The sequence below is a fragment of the Protobothrops mucrosquamatus genome, unplaced genomic scaffold (genome assembly GCF_001527695.2).
Source record: "Protobothrops mucrosquamatus isolate PMUCROS unplaced genomic scaffold, P.Mucros_1.0 scaffold153, whole genome shotgun sequence".
In the NCBI taxonomy this organism is placed as follows: Eukaryota; Metazoa; Chordata; class Lepidosauria; order Squamata; family Viperidae; genus Protobothrops; species Protobothrops mucrosquamatus.
In genome coordinates this window covers 228,989-243,946 of record NW_015386517.1, presented here as the reverse complement: position 1 = coordinate 243,946, position 14,958 = coordinate 228,989, and the positions used below count along the sequence as shown (strand labels likewise).

General features: G+C 36.2%; 1 protein-coding gene across 1 annotated transcript in view; it reads right to left on the bottom strand.

The window, feature by feature from the left end:
• The window catches only part of SYNE2 (spectrin repeat containing nuclear envelope protein 2), a 211,399-nt gene that overhangs the window by 53,148 nt on the left and 143,293 nt on the right, over positions 1 to 14,958 (bottom strand). Inside the window, exons 77-85 of the mRNA XM_015813323.1 lie at positions 13,701 to 13,897; positions 12,539 to 12,671; positions 10,845 to 11,027; positions 8,907 to 9,050; positions 7,345 to 7,521; positions 6,466 to 6,621; positions 3,447 to 3,596; positions 1,309 to 1,479; positions 390 to 523 (exon numbers count right to left, since the gene is read on the bottom strand). Of these exons, the coding sequence (XP_015668809.1) occupies positions 390 to 523; positions 1,309 to 1,479; positions 3,447 to 3,596; positions 6,466 to 6,621; positions 7,345 to 7,521; positions 8,907 to 9,050; positions 10,845 to 11,027; positions 12,539 to 12,671; positions 13,701 to 13,897 (1,445 nt within the window). The remainder of the gene's footprint in view (positions 1 to 389; positions 524 to 1,308; positions 1,480 to 3,446; positions 3,597 to 6,465; positions 6,622 to 7,344; positions 7,522 to 8,906; positions 9,051 to 10,844; positions 11,028 to 12,538; positions 12,672 to 13,700; positions 13,898 to 14,958) is intronic.

Here is a 14,958-nt window from a genome sequence, read left to right as displayed (position 1 = left end):
GGTCCAATGCTGCGGCGGCAGTATTTCTATTTGGAATTAGAACAATGGTGGTAGACTAAATCCTTAGTTTAAGGTACCACCAGATCCTTTCTCTCTTTTTTTACATTTTCTTATTTTTCTGACCAGGAAGGCTATTATTGCAAAAATTAGATAAATAGCTGTAATCAGTACAACAGTGTCCAATGTGCAGAGCAAACTAAAGTAATTCACACAATCACTTTGTCCCTAAAAGATAAGGATGACCAATTTAAAACCATTCTATTGATCTCCTATATAAATTAAGCAGTATCTTATGTCTGCCGGTAATAACTGCAATTGTATTTACCAGAAATAATTTTTTGAAGTCAAACTTCTAAATGGTGAAAGGAAGAAAAAAAAAAGCATTGTACCTTGTGCATGCCTCTTTGTGTTTTTGTTCAATAATCTCCGAGAATGAGGGATCACACACTTTCTTCAGGTTATCAGCAGCAGTCTGGAGCCTAGCCCAGATTTCTTTGTTTCCCTCAGCTTTATCTTGAAGAGACTGTGGAAAGAAATGCCACTTAATTAGTTACAAATGTGATGATGCTTGAGGAGATGGCTATTGGTACGCTACTTTATATCCATCCTTCTAAAACAGCATATTTTCACCAATTTAGCAGGATGTGAGTTGTGACAAGGTTGCCACTGGCAAACATGCTTTTCTAGATTGGCAAAAGGTGTGTGTGTGTGTGGGGGGGGGTGTCTTCCAGACTCACTCTTCCTTTCAGGAGGCTTGGAAAACAGAAACATCCTCTCACCTCCTGATCCTTTGGGGCTTAGAAACATAGTGAGAAAACTCACTAACTTTTTACAAAGAATATGTGCTGATAGTCCTGAGACCAATGGAGTACAATTCTCATTACAGATTAATTCTCCAGAGCTCTCTACAGATAAACCCTGAAGGATGCTGGTTCATGCTCCCTCTCATATTGCTTATTATACATCGTTTTCTCTTTTCCCAAGTTGGAGGAAATTGTAGTTGGTTGGTTTATTTCATCTGTAAAATCATGATTTATGCTTTCTACACCAAGCAGGATCAAACACCAGGGTTTGTTCTTGATGTTCATTCTCTGGTTTTTAGGGCTTGCATAAATCAATCTGCTATTTCATTTCAAACTGGAGAAATACAGTATGTGGGAGGAACAGCATACGGGCCCAGGATATCTGTTATGATTCAATCATGTGCCACATACTCATTTGGCACTAATATCTAGAGCAGCTCCTTATTTTTAAGAAGGAATACTGTGGAACCATGGAGCTCAACACATTGGTCTTTGTGAAACATACCTGGAGATCTTCCACTTGCTTTTTCAGTGACATCACTGTAATGAAAGGATTCTTGCTATGCTCCAGGCAATACACAGCATTTGCAAGCATCAGCCTGATTTCATCCCAAGCTTCATCATAACTCTTCCAGCACTCTAAAGCAGACTCTGTAGAAGACTTCAGCTGTGCAACCTGCAAACATACAAGCCTGTGCTTAAAAAGGATGTATATGAAATTACTTACTAGGACATTTGAAAACTGCTCAAGAGATACCCCCTGTTGTTTTTTTATTACATCATTTTCTTTCTAATACACGCTGGATAAAAAAACCCTCTAAGTATTTATTTAATAATGTAATGTATAAATGGTTTCAGGAGTACTAGTACATGCTTCAAATAAAATGTTCAAGGAAAAAAATCACTGATCTGTATAAGAGACTGAAGTATTAGAATAATTTTCATTATCAATTTAATTTGAGGACAAAGTCCTGTTGTGCTTGTAGAGTTCATTCCAGCATGCTTGGTTAGAGGAAGACGTACAGGAATAAATGCACTGGTTTCACTCTCTTGAATGCTGACATCTCAGCAGGAAAACTCACAAATTCAGAAATGCCTGCAGAGTTTTAAACTGCAGAAAGAATAGACAACTCAGCTGCAAGTTCTTATTCCGTGAAAGCTGAAAATTGCTATTAAACAGGTTTGGGTTTCTATTATTTCAAAGATTTGTTATAAACTATCTACAGCTAAGCAGCATCTACAGAACTTTGGCAGTTATTATACCTAGTATAATGAATTAATGGCTGAATTTGGAGATAGAATCTGGGTTTCATATTTCACTTTTGCCTGGATAGCCCACATGCAAATAGTCTGATGTCATAATGCTTTTCACATTTCATGATGTGCTAGACAAAATCTGCTATCTTTTGACTTTTCCAGTTACAGAAGGTCCGTAGTGGATTATGTTCTCTTGTAACAGAGATCTCAGTAAAGATTGACTTTTAGGACATGTCAAAACTTATAAATTTAGCCATCTGTCAAAAATATCCAACAGCCACAAAAGTTTTGTTATTTACTTATTGGCCTATTATTCTGAAAGCTTTTAAAATCAGATATGGAATATAGAAGCTGAGCATAGCATTTACTCCTTTAGTCTTTTAGTTCTACTGGAACCTCAGGTCATCCAATGAACTAATAGGAGGATCAAGTCTTTTTTATCCCCCAGAGAATCTATAATATCTTCTGGAATTCACTGCCCTGAGCAGTGGAGATAACCATCAACTAAGAAATGCCAAAACAATCAGGCACTTTTATGGAGGATAAACAATCAGTAGCAGCTATTCATGATGACATATCATTAACTTCACTATTAGATTGTACTGGTTGGTCTTTGATCACAATAAAAATAACTGATGTTCTTTTACAGTATTAGAGAAAATATATTTAAGTCCCAGTTTCTAAGGAGCAATGGATCTTCCCTGGCTCCCATTTATTGTTGGTTAATTTCTGCCTGGTCACTAAAGGAGAAAAGATAGTAAAATGCAACATATTTCAAGCTTCTATGTTAGGTCATCTAAGTTGACTTCTTGATTAATTTAAATTTGTGAGATCTAGTAGGATAGTACATATATTTCACAGAAACAATCATAGTTTTAATTTCTAACCATCTTAAAAGAAAATCACCCACTCAATTCTGAACATGTGAGTGGGAATGAAAACTGCTTTTAATTATGAGCAAGGAAATACCCTTTTTCTTTCAGAACCCACTATAACAACATCTGCAATCATCTATGAACATTTACACATTAACTTTCTCTTAAACAGAAGTTTGTTTAAGTAGAAGAGAGCATTTCAGATATAAGATATAAGTGAAAGATTGGGCGATACTTTTGAATCCAAATGATTGCAGACAGACAGCAGAACTATTCATACAAAAGACTGAACTGCACACAAAAACCTGAGAGTCTTCAGTCCAAACTATACATTGTACTTATCTATTTTTGTTTTCTTTATACATATTTTCAGAATATAGATATCTCATGTTGCCTTCAAGGACCCTATCGTTATGTACAATGGTTTCAAATCCTAGCTTGGAAAGAAATCACTGGGTGACATTTAAGAAGCCACTAATTCTTATACATAGCCAAAAATCAAGATAACAACCTGATTGATAATGCTAATTCTCATTCCATCCAAATCGGTGGTTGTGAATGCTATTTTCTTGGCAGAATCAGCACAATCCTCTAAAACTGTGGGATTGTTTTTCAGTTGATCCACTTCCTTAGACTTCATAGGAAGCTGATATTCTAACACCTGATAAATAGGCATAAGAAGAAAGATATTATTCTTGAAATACAATTTAGGAAAAAAAATCAACATTTAACATTAGAATATAATAGGGCATATTTTCTAAAGATCAATGCCAAGTAATATGGTAAATTAAATGGAACAGAAGTTTTTGTTAAATACTTAAGAACAATATAAGCATAGCCCAATTGGATCAAAACAGGTCTCATAGTAATCCACTCTTTTATTTCTCAGTTGCTAGCCAGATATCTTATAAACAGGAGATGAAGACATACCTCTTTTCTATCACTGTCCCCTACATTTTGTATTTGGAGACATGCTGATCAGACAGACAGACAGATATAAAGGTATGGAGATATATAGTAGATATACAGATGATATAGATATAAAAGTATGTATGTATGAATGTATGTATCCAATCCACCATTAAAACTGTGTAACATACCGGGTCAATACCATGTAATTCTACAGATTAATAATGCATTGCATCAATAAGTGCTTTCTTTTGCCTGTTCTAAATCTTTTCCAGTTTGTTTCATTGAATAGGTCCTGGTCTCACTGTTTTGAGAAAGAGACAAGTTTTGTTTACATATCCATTTTCTTTAGGCTTTGTATACCTTGATCATATACCTCCTGTCTCAGCATCTTTTTCTCTAACCTGAAGAGTTCCAGGCAGTGTTTTGTCATAAGGTAGGCCATCAATAACTTAGCTTTTTGTACTTTTTTCCAATTAAGTTATATCCTTTCCAAATGCATGCACAGTGTTCCAAATGGAGACAGATTGTGGATTTGTATAAAGGGATTTCAGCATTACCAATTTTATTTTCAATCTTTTCCTAATAATCCCTAACACGGAATTTGCCTTTTTCATACTGAACACTGATTTAAAAATCTTATTTATCTTTAAATAATTTTAAATATTTATCTTTAAATATTTATCTTTAAATATTTATCTTTAAATATTTTTCCAGATTAGATATAGACAGCTCAGCTTATACGAAATCCAGGGGAAGGGGAGGTTTAGCTGCAAAGTACAACTTAACTGACACTTAGGTGACTGTTAATTCAGTGTAATGAGCTCCTTATATATATATCTCCACAATCACTCTTTTATTATTTAGTATTTTATTATTATATTCAAATTTGCATGAAGATAATTTATGAGCAAGCTAAAAAAAACACTGGTGTCATTAGAGATCTTTAAGGCAGGGATCTGCATCTGCAAAGTTTAGATACCTTTTGATTTCATCTGGCATTAAGAAATCTAAGTTACACAAGCTATGTACATAATTTTATTAGCAAAGAATAATACTAGAAGAATGTTTGCATGATACTTGTCCCCCCAATCAGAAACAGCAGTATTTTTTATGTAAATTAAGTACAAAATCCAAATTAAGTAATTCACGTAGGCCATGATCTTACTTTTTTTAATATAAACTGTGATATATACTGTATGCTTATTTATAAATGTGGCTAAGATTTGAGGTGGGAAATATCTCTTGTTCATTTGTAAAGTTTTCTTCTAAAATCTTGAAAAATTCTTCTTGGTTTTATTTAACTTCTCGGTTTCCCTTCTATTATCCCCTGGTGTGTGTACCTGCTCACTAAGAGAGTTTCAATCTGTCTCTTATTTATTTACAAAGCTTCTTACTGGCTAGTTGGAATGAATCTCCATCTCTCAGCTAGAAAAATGAAGATGCTCCAGAGCTCAATAAAACATTGCAGAGAATAAATAGCAAAATTACTGTTACTTTTCAGTTTGACTATAGTAGAGGAATGGGGTAACCATAGCAATAAAGCAAAAAATAAACGTTGCACCTTGTAAGAGGAAGGAGTCAAGAAAGACATAGCAAATATGATTTGCCACTATTATTTTGAGAATAATACAATCTTCCTCAACATGGTATCCTCTAGATGTATTAGGGTCAAAAGAATTTTTGCTCCAGGTTTTGCATGAGAAAGTCTCTATGGTTTCGTCAATGACCCACAGAGCTGCTCAGAGAAAGCCAATGTAATATACAAGATAAGCTACTGGACTAGGATGATGTGACAGCCACCAACCTAAAGGAGGTTAAAACAAATTCATTAAAAGTATTGCTATCAATAGTTACTATTCTTGAAAAGTCTAGATTACCCAGCATTCGCAATAGTCATGGGAATTTGGGACTTTTGTATATGCTTCTGCCTGGCCAGAATGTGAAAGACAAAACTGGTCTTTGGTCTGATCCAGTAGGGCTCTTTTTATATCCTTACATTCTTAAATATAAGAGAAGCAGAATAATGTATTAGCAGCATACTAGTTCTTCTACAAACCTCTGTATAACTCCATTCAGGAGCTTAAATAACATGTGGAACAAGATGATTCTGTAGATCCATCTGCCCTCCAGTTCCATCTGAGTCAAAAAAGACCCTAATTAATTCTACTGGAAGCTAAGGAAGGCCCCAGGAGAAAGAAGTTCCATTTCCTGCATCTTTTCCCTGGCGCATGCCATCCAGGAGGGCATTTACAGCTACATCAGGGAGAAAAACAGGACAGACCCTTTTGATAGGCAGTTCTACAATCAATTATTTTTTAGGGTTTTTTTTTCTTCACCAAACTGTCTCCCTGAGGGCCCATTCTATAGGCAGATATGGGCAGATCTCTGAGTTTATTTCCCTCCTTTGTTTTCCATTGTGACCTGTTTTTATTAGGTCAGATTTGAATGGATTGCATTTATTAATGGTTGTGGACAATTATTGTGTTATTTTTTAATTTGAAGGATAAATTCACATATTTTGTCCTGAACATATAGGAAGAAAGATAGGATTAAAATGTTGAAGATCATCAACAAAATGAACTTGACATTTCAAATATAATGAAATAATGAGCATTTACCTTGCAGTCTTTTAATGTGCCCTGTGCAAGAACAGAACTTGCTGGGTTCTTCAAATGTTCTAGCCTTCTGCTTTGTGCTTCTAGCCAGCTGCCCAAGGATTGTGCTTTGTTTTCATTTTTAACAACAGATTCCAAAATGTGCTCCAACTCCTTAATCTGTATAGAGGACAATTTGTAATTATTTGCAAAATTTAGGAAGGAGACCTGTTTTTAGTTTATGGCGATAAGCACAGAAGAATATTTTCCTCATTTTCTAGGAAGCACCTCATATTTTAATTTATTGTTGCAGCAGAGTTTCTGGACTCAGATATAATAGAAGAAAGCTTCAGACCACCTCCAAATAGCAACTTTAACGAACAATCTACTGTACTTAATTGGGAATGTAAAGAGAACGTGGTTGTGTTGTCATTGTATTATTCCTATCCTTTGACTGGCTGCTGTGACAGTGGGGCAATATAAACCAAAATGGGTATAAGGCAGGCTTACTGAGGTCTATGGATTAGAGATGGTAAATGAGAACTAAATCTATGTTTGCTTTTGTTCCTGCTGGCTTTGGATCTGCCTGGAGAATCCTTGTTTGCTAGCTAATCATTGATGCAGATCTGAATAGCATCAGACCTTGCAGATGGGACAGGAAGGCCACCTGTCCAGTGAGCAGCAGTGAATGTAGACAAATCACAAATTGGGTGTGGAGACGACTTGCATGGACCTGATTTCTCCAACTGCAGTCTTTCCAAGCAGGACCCCTCTCCCATTCTGAAGAGTTCTCTGCAGCACAGAGAACAAAGCAATGAAGCTGTAGTGGATGGGTGATCTTCCACTAGGCACATCTGAAGTTGACTCACATTCTCTGCAAAAGGTTTTAAAGGACATTCAAACCTTTTCATTCAAAGTCCCTTGCAAATGATGCCAATTCATATTCAATTCTCCGAGACATTCTGCAAATGAAGTCCTCTCATAACGCTTGCTTTCAACATCACAAGGTGTCAACTGTAGTAGTGACTGGTTCACATAATCAACTATCCATTGTTTAAAGTTCATTTCCATCACATATTCCTAGAAACGTAATATACAACTGTCAAAAAAAAAGCATGTTTTCTATGCAGCAAATACAGTTTTGTTCCTTTATAACTGTTTCTGCTGTGACAACAGGATAGATGCACAGAGTTATAATAACTCATAATTGTACGGCCAAGTCCCTTGCTCATAGTTAAAGAGCATAATGATCATGGGCACTTAAAAAGTGTAACTGCCTATAATGATCATTTTGGTGGGGGCGATGAAAGTTGTAGTACAATACATATGTAAAGGCATCAAATTAGGAAGAGATTGTGAATTCGGTTGAAAAAAAAAACATCCTGGGAGAAGCAAAGGGAAAGTTTTCTATATTGCTGCCAATATATTGCTGGATGCAATCTCCTCTCTGAGAGACAAGGATTCCTATAAGGATTTTGTAAGTATGCTTAAGTGTGCTTTCTTCTTCTTCTCCCAATTCATTTTCCTCTTATATGTGATCCATAAAACAATGATACCTTTTAAAGACACTGACAAATAATTGTGTGTACCTGTTTAGCTTTATTTGCATGATAATATTAGTGAATTAAATAAAGAAAATCTCCAAAAGAAAAAAGCATTTGGTCATATAGACAAAATGAAAGGCTCAAAAGCCTTCTGTGAAAAAAAACCCACAACATTTTGACAGATGTATAGGCCCCTATCTTACCACAGCTGTATAATAGCTGTATAATAGACCTCTAGAAGTGGAAAGAAAACTCGAAAACATTGCATAGAGATTCCAGATATTTAGAAGTCTGATTTTACCTACTGCATATCAATCTGTCTTGGAAATGAATAAATATTTGACATACGAATATTAATATCTCACCTTCCCACAAACTCATACAGATAAATCTGACAGACACCTGCTAATTGCTATCTGGACACCCAGTGAGGTAGGATGATAGGTAAGGGGAAAATAAGAAGTTGAAGTAGACAATAATGGATGGATGGATGGATGGATGGATGGATGGATGGATGGATGGATGGATGGATGGTAGATAGATAGATAGATAGATAGATAGATAGATAGATAGATAGATAGATAGGCAGGCAGGCAGGCAGGCAGGCAGGCAGGCAGGCAGGCAGGCAGGCAGGCAGGCAGGCAAGCAGGCAGGCAGGCAGGCAGGCAGGCAGATGGAATTTATATAGAGGCCCAGCTCACACAATTGACTCTACATGGTGGACCAAATTGATGATGCAAGAATGTGCACTCATTCCCTAAGGATATAGAGGAGATTATTTTAGTTCTCTTTCTCTTGATCTCAGTTGACTCATACAGACCATGTAGTATGATTCCTTGTTTGGATATATTTTATTTTATTTTCTGCCCAAAGGAAATGAAACCATTTCTAGACATCATGAATTTATAGTGTCTCACTTACCTTGTATCTCCTAAGAAGGCCTTTCAAGCTAGCAGAACTTTGCAAATTAATTACAACCTCATCTCTTCTTTGCTGATCAATGCAATTCATCCAGGCATTCAGTTCTGTGATGGCTTCATAAGATGGCAATTTTGCCATCTGGAGCTGTTAGAAAATTACACCATTATACTTGGTTTTTTTTTAAGGAACAAAATTTAATGTATTTTCTAAGATATTCCTTTTGGGCTCTCTGTTGAGTATTGTAGGTTATGGGAAATGGAAGCACTCACTTTTCTCTCATTTAGTGCAACCGCTGCCTCTTTCTTTTGTCTCCCTGCTCAGTGTATTGGTAAAAAAAGGACAGAATTCTCTTGCTATAGGGCTTCTAAAAATAATCCAGTGACTATAGACTATTACTATTATTATATAACAATATTAGAGCTAACAGTAGTCAAATTTGTCAGCAGAAGAATATTTACAAGTCAGAAATGCTCCAGATTTTTATCTCATTCTCAGTCATTTTTTACTGTGTTGTAGACATCCCCTTCAGCTCGGTTCACTTTATTCTTAGCAAATTGTTGCTAATGTTCACAAGTTAAAAAGGGGGCACAAAGTTTACAAATACACAGTGGCATCTGTAACAATAACAACAACAATAATAAAGTTGGAAGGGACCTTGGAGGTCATCTAGTCCAACCCCTTGTTCAGACAGGAAATCCTATACCCATTTCGGACAAATGGCTGTCCAGTCTCTTCTTAAAAACTTCCAGTGTTGGAGCATTCACCGCTTCTAGAGGTAGGTTGTTCCACTGGTTAATTGTTCTAACTGTCAGGAAGTTTCTCCTTAGTTCTAGGTTGCTACAATGATGTCAAAATAAAGTCTGCATCATCATATTATTGTGGAAATAATGCATTTATGTCATGAAGTCATCATGTCTGAGTCATTTAAATGTAAAAAGAATGTCATTCACATGATGACATTATGATACACGTGTCATCTTTGAGAGCAAGCAACTAAATTTCATTTTTAATGTGTGCCATTGTGCCCACAATAAAAAATGACAATAAAGGTTATCTATCTATCTATCTATCATCTATCTATCTATCTATCTATCTATCTATCTATCTATCTATCTATCTATCTATCTATCTATCTATCTATCTATCTATCTATCTATCTTACCTTCTTCTCCCACAACTATACCTGAATTGTATGCGAAACTCTCCTGTGTGTAATTTTTAACTGGGCCAAATAATGCACTGTAGGCAACAATTTTTGAAACAAGGCTCATGGACTAACGTACAGAATGTGTAAGAACCCATGGCTCCCACGAAATTGAAATTGGGCAAATTTTGTAAAACATTTTATGACATAAAAATAATCATAAAACACTTTAGGACATAATGCCAAATGTCATAAAGCATTTCCTGCTGTTCAGCTGCTGATGTTTGACTGTGCAATACCATTCAACATGGACTATTTTCAAGGCAGATACATCTCTGAATATCTTCCTGACTTTTTAAGAACTTGTCAGTGAAGGCAATCTATCATTACTGAAGACATTGAGAAATCTGGTAAGGAAATATCTCTGAAATGACGATTGAAGGGATTATGGGTTATTTAGTATGTTTTAAACTGCTGAGACATTTGCTATTTCAAGTCAAAGATAAAAAACAATATTGGGCAATTTCAATCAAACTTTTTAGTGGGGCAATTGTGGATCAACATCCTTGAGTTTTATACAAATGCTTGTAATCAGCATTACAAGCAAGAATGGCAACAAAGTAGTATTTAATACTTCACAATGATGGATTCACCATAAAGGAGATACAGTAGATAAGACTTTTTAAACAGAGAAATGGCAGAGATATGTAATGTCCAGCAGTATGCAATTAATAACTATGGGAGTCTTCAAAGTTATTCATGCCTAGTAGCTTTGCTGATGAATTCCTTTTTACCTGGTGAAACTTCTCTTGGATGGTTGGTAATTGAACAACAAGGTCACTCCATCTCTGCTCATAGTCTGCCAAAGCTGAGCGCAACTTTGCATCATCAGATTCCTTAATAAGCAACAGTTGATTTCCACTACTTATGACCGAAGATTTCAAGGAAGATTTATCATCGACTTCTTTAAAGAATTCCTGAAGAATCATACAAAATCATAAAATATGGTGTGCATAAAAATGTTAAGAAAGTTTGTTAATTACAGTATATTAAATTATGAAATGATTTTAAACTGAGATAAAATATTGTTCTCCTTTTTTCATTTTTTCACTTTTTAAGAATAAGCCAAGCACTAATTAGGTATCCTGGACAGAGCTGGGAATAGACTGAGGAGGCCAAAGTCCAAACCTTTGCTCAACATAGTTTATTCTTTATATTTTACATTTTAGAGCACCCAAAAACAGTGCTGAAGGTTTAGATGGAAAAGTACACTTAGGTCAATTAGACCCAGGTTCAAACTTTCTGTATTGACATTTGCCATTTACATATGATATTTTTGTTTGCCCTCTGGACAGATAGGTGACTAATGGTAGTAGGGACCAAATGGAAGCGAGATGAGAAAGTCATTCAGATGACGAAGTCAAAGATAATTGCAAGAATGAGGGCTAAAACATAAAAATGTAACAGCAGTAATTATACTTAGACCTTAAATTAATAAATGATTCTTGTCTGGATAGATTACAATATAACTCATTCCCATATTCTGGTTGTGAATGACACAACCAGCTACATAAAAGAGAATGCACCTGCTATCTGTAAAGGTAATGGTGGTGATGGTGGGGGCGTTGAAGAAAACTGTAGAAGGCTTGACTCAGTAAATAGGGCTTTGAGGCTACATTCAAATATCACATTAAGCCAATGTTTGTTTTAAGCTCAATTTTTTGAACAGTCAGACTGGCAAACAATTATGACTGACTTGGAAAAATCTCCCTTTATTTTCTCTCATTTGCCTTGCATCTTTGTGATTTGATTAGAGGTTTGCGTGAGACATACTGTAATACCAAATCAGGAATAAGTCAGAAAATTATAAATAATTCCTTCATCTCTGCATACCAAAATCAGGCAAAGTCATAACTATAGTCAGTAACAAATCATGATTTTGCACTGTAATTTATTACCATAAAATACAATAGAGTTATTCACCAAACATTAACAAACCATGCTAAACAAATCACATTAGTATAGTCCAGGGGTAGTCAACCATGGCTCTTTTATGACTCGTGGACTTCAACTCCCAGAATTCCTGAGCCAGCACAGCTGGCTCAGGAATTCTGGGAGTTGAAGTCCACGAGTCATAAAAGAGCCAAGGTTGACTACCCCTGGTATAGTCTGTAATTCTTGCCTTTGGAGTGTCATGCAGTGAACCAGGCCTTATCCTGGGAGACTGATTAGAAAAGGAAGTATAATGAGTTTGAAGATGGGCTCACAAAATAGCATTAGATAAATATATAGAGAATACTGTATGTTTATTAATGGCTCCAAGCAACAAAAGTTAAAATAAATAAAAAATCTTTGACTAATAGGCATTGAGCTCTCTAGATTAGAGAGATGATTGGCCTACATTGGGGGCAATGTACAAAATTAGATGGAAAGACTGTCCTCGTATTTTTTACATCAGTCTCTGCTACATAAACACTGTCTAACTTACAAGCAAACTCTGAATATGGTTCCTGACAATGTTCTGGTCCTGAGATGCATTGAGAGACTGCTCCTTCCAATAGTTCACATTTTGCTCAGCAGATTCCAACCAGACATTGAGCTCCTTTGAGTCTTTGTTGTAACTTCAGGAAAAACAAAAGAAAACAAATCAGGAACTAGAATCAATGTCACTACAGACCTCTCAAACAACCATGTTTCTGGCTGGTAACCTATAAGGCAGTTAATAATCAGCAGAAATTAATGAGCATCCTGGCAGATGGAATTTGGGGGCTATATCAGAAGGAGTATAGGTTTCATTGCTATATGAAAGCAATGAAAATATAAAATGTCTACCCTCTCCTCGCTCTTTAGATAACTTGGTTACTTCTCCTCTGTTTCTTTTTTAAGAAAAAGAAATCAACTTCCTATATGCTATCTGTTAACAACGGAGTAACATCAGATATTCTTGTATGCCAGTTGCACCCAATCCTGGACAGGAGGTCCTGGTTATGGTTATTCACCTTGATAACCTTCTGACTGGGCTATTGCTATCCGAAAGCTTCAATTGGCCCAGAATGCAACAGCATGAGTAGTTATGGGCACATCTCTTTAAGTCTATATAACACCATACTCCACAAGCTGCATTGTCTTATGATAGGCTTCGGGGTATGATTCAAGGTGCTGCTTATTACTTATAAAGCTCTGCATGGCATAAGGTTAGATTACCTGAAGTATTGCCTTCTGCCAAGAACATACTCCCACAGGGAGGGCATGCTCCATATTCTCTTTTTCAAATGTTGTCATCCTATGGGACTTAGGAAGTGTTCCTTTTCTGTGGTTGCCCCATTCTCTGGAATGATCCCCCACCCAATATATGACAAGGCCTAATTCCTCTCATCTTAAGGAAAACTGTTAATGGCCTGGCTCTTCCCCCAAACATTAGGGGCCATCTAAGTATGAGTCTCGTTGATGTTAGGTGCTCGGTAGCCATTTTATATTTAGTATTTATTTATCATATTGTTTATTATTATGTGGGGTTTTTTTTTAGAACTGGTGTACTCTTCCCAACTTGTCATTTTCAGATTTTGAACATGATTGCTAGGGAATTATGTGAATTGAGAATACCAGATGAGGGAAGCTGACCTTCAAAAGCAAGGAAACGTAAATCCTACCTGGACAAGAGTTTGTGCAATGTCTCAAGTCTTTGTAGTTCATGATCAACTCTTTGGGAAAAAGATACCCACTGATGTTCTAGCTTCTCAATCTTGGATTGCAATTCAGGGCAGCTCAGAAGTCCTGTCAAATTCTTCCCTTCTTTCACTATTTGATAATATCTAGCCTGTTCCCCTTCAATGTCCTTTTTGATTTCCTAAGAAATTATATAAAATTATAAATGAAAAGTAACAGATCACATTATTACTAATTTATTTCCCTTTCCACAAAAAGGCAAATCTATTTATGATTCAGTGTTCATTTAATCAAATTTGGCAATCAACACATTTTATAATTGCAATTTTATAATTCTTTGCACGAGCATTAATTGGGGAAAAAATGAGGTCTCCCATATCTCTCTCTTTATTTTATTCTATTTAGATTTTTTTTTCACTTTCTCAAGGGGGAACTGTACATATTTGCTGGCTTGTTTATTTCTCTCAAGATAACTGTTTTACATCTACCATCTTCTGACTCAATGCCTAACTGGTGTGAAGAGTGTCAAGTTTTTCTGTGGATCACAGAATGTAAGGGTTGAAAGTGACTTTGGAGATCCTCTAAAGCAGACATGTCAAACTCGCGACGTCACATGACGACACGCAACGTATCGGGACGGTTTTGCTGTTGTCGGCAATGGGGTGGGCGCAGCTTCCGGATGACGCATCCGGCCCATGGGCCGGCAGTTTGACACCCCTGCTCTAAAGTCTAAACCACCCTAAGGCCCAGTGCAGGATTATATTATTACATCAAGCTTGATCTCTGGCCATCCAGAGTCAGTTTAAAAACCTCCAGCAGAGACCACCAGTTTCTATTCCACTATTGAATAGTTCCCTCCATCACAAAATTTGTCCTGATGTCCAACTAAATTCTACCTTGTTGTCATTTAAACCTCTTTTGTCTCGCCTTCTTTAACAACTCTGAACCATTTGTCACATGACAGCACTTCAGAAATTAGAAGACAACTCTCCAGTCTTCTCTTCAGGTCAAACATATCTAACCATTCCTCCCAGCCCCTAATCATCTTGATGCTGTCCGCAAGACATACTCCAGCTTGTCAACGGCCTTCTTAAATGGAACTACATGAAATGACAAAGTAAAGTTTCTAAAGACATGTTTAGCCTTCAATTCCTTAATTACAAAAAGAGGAAACATTACTCAAGTATTTAGCTCTTATACTGTCTATCATTCAATAACGACTATAGTTACAATGGAAATTAC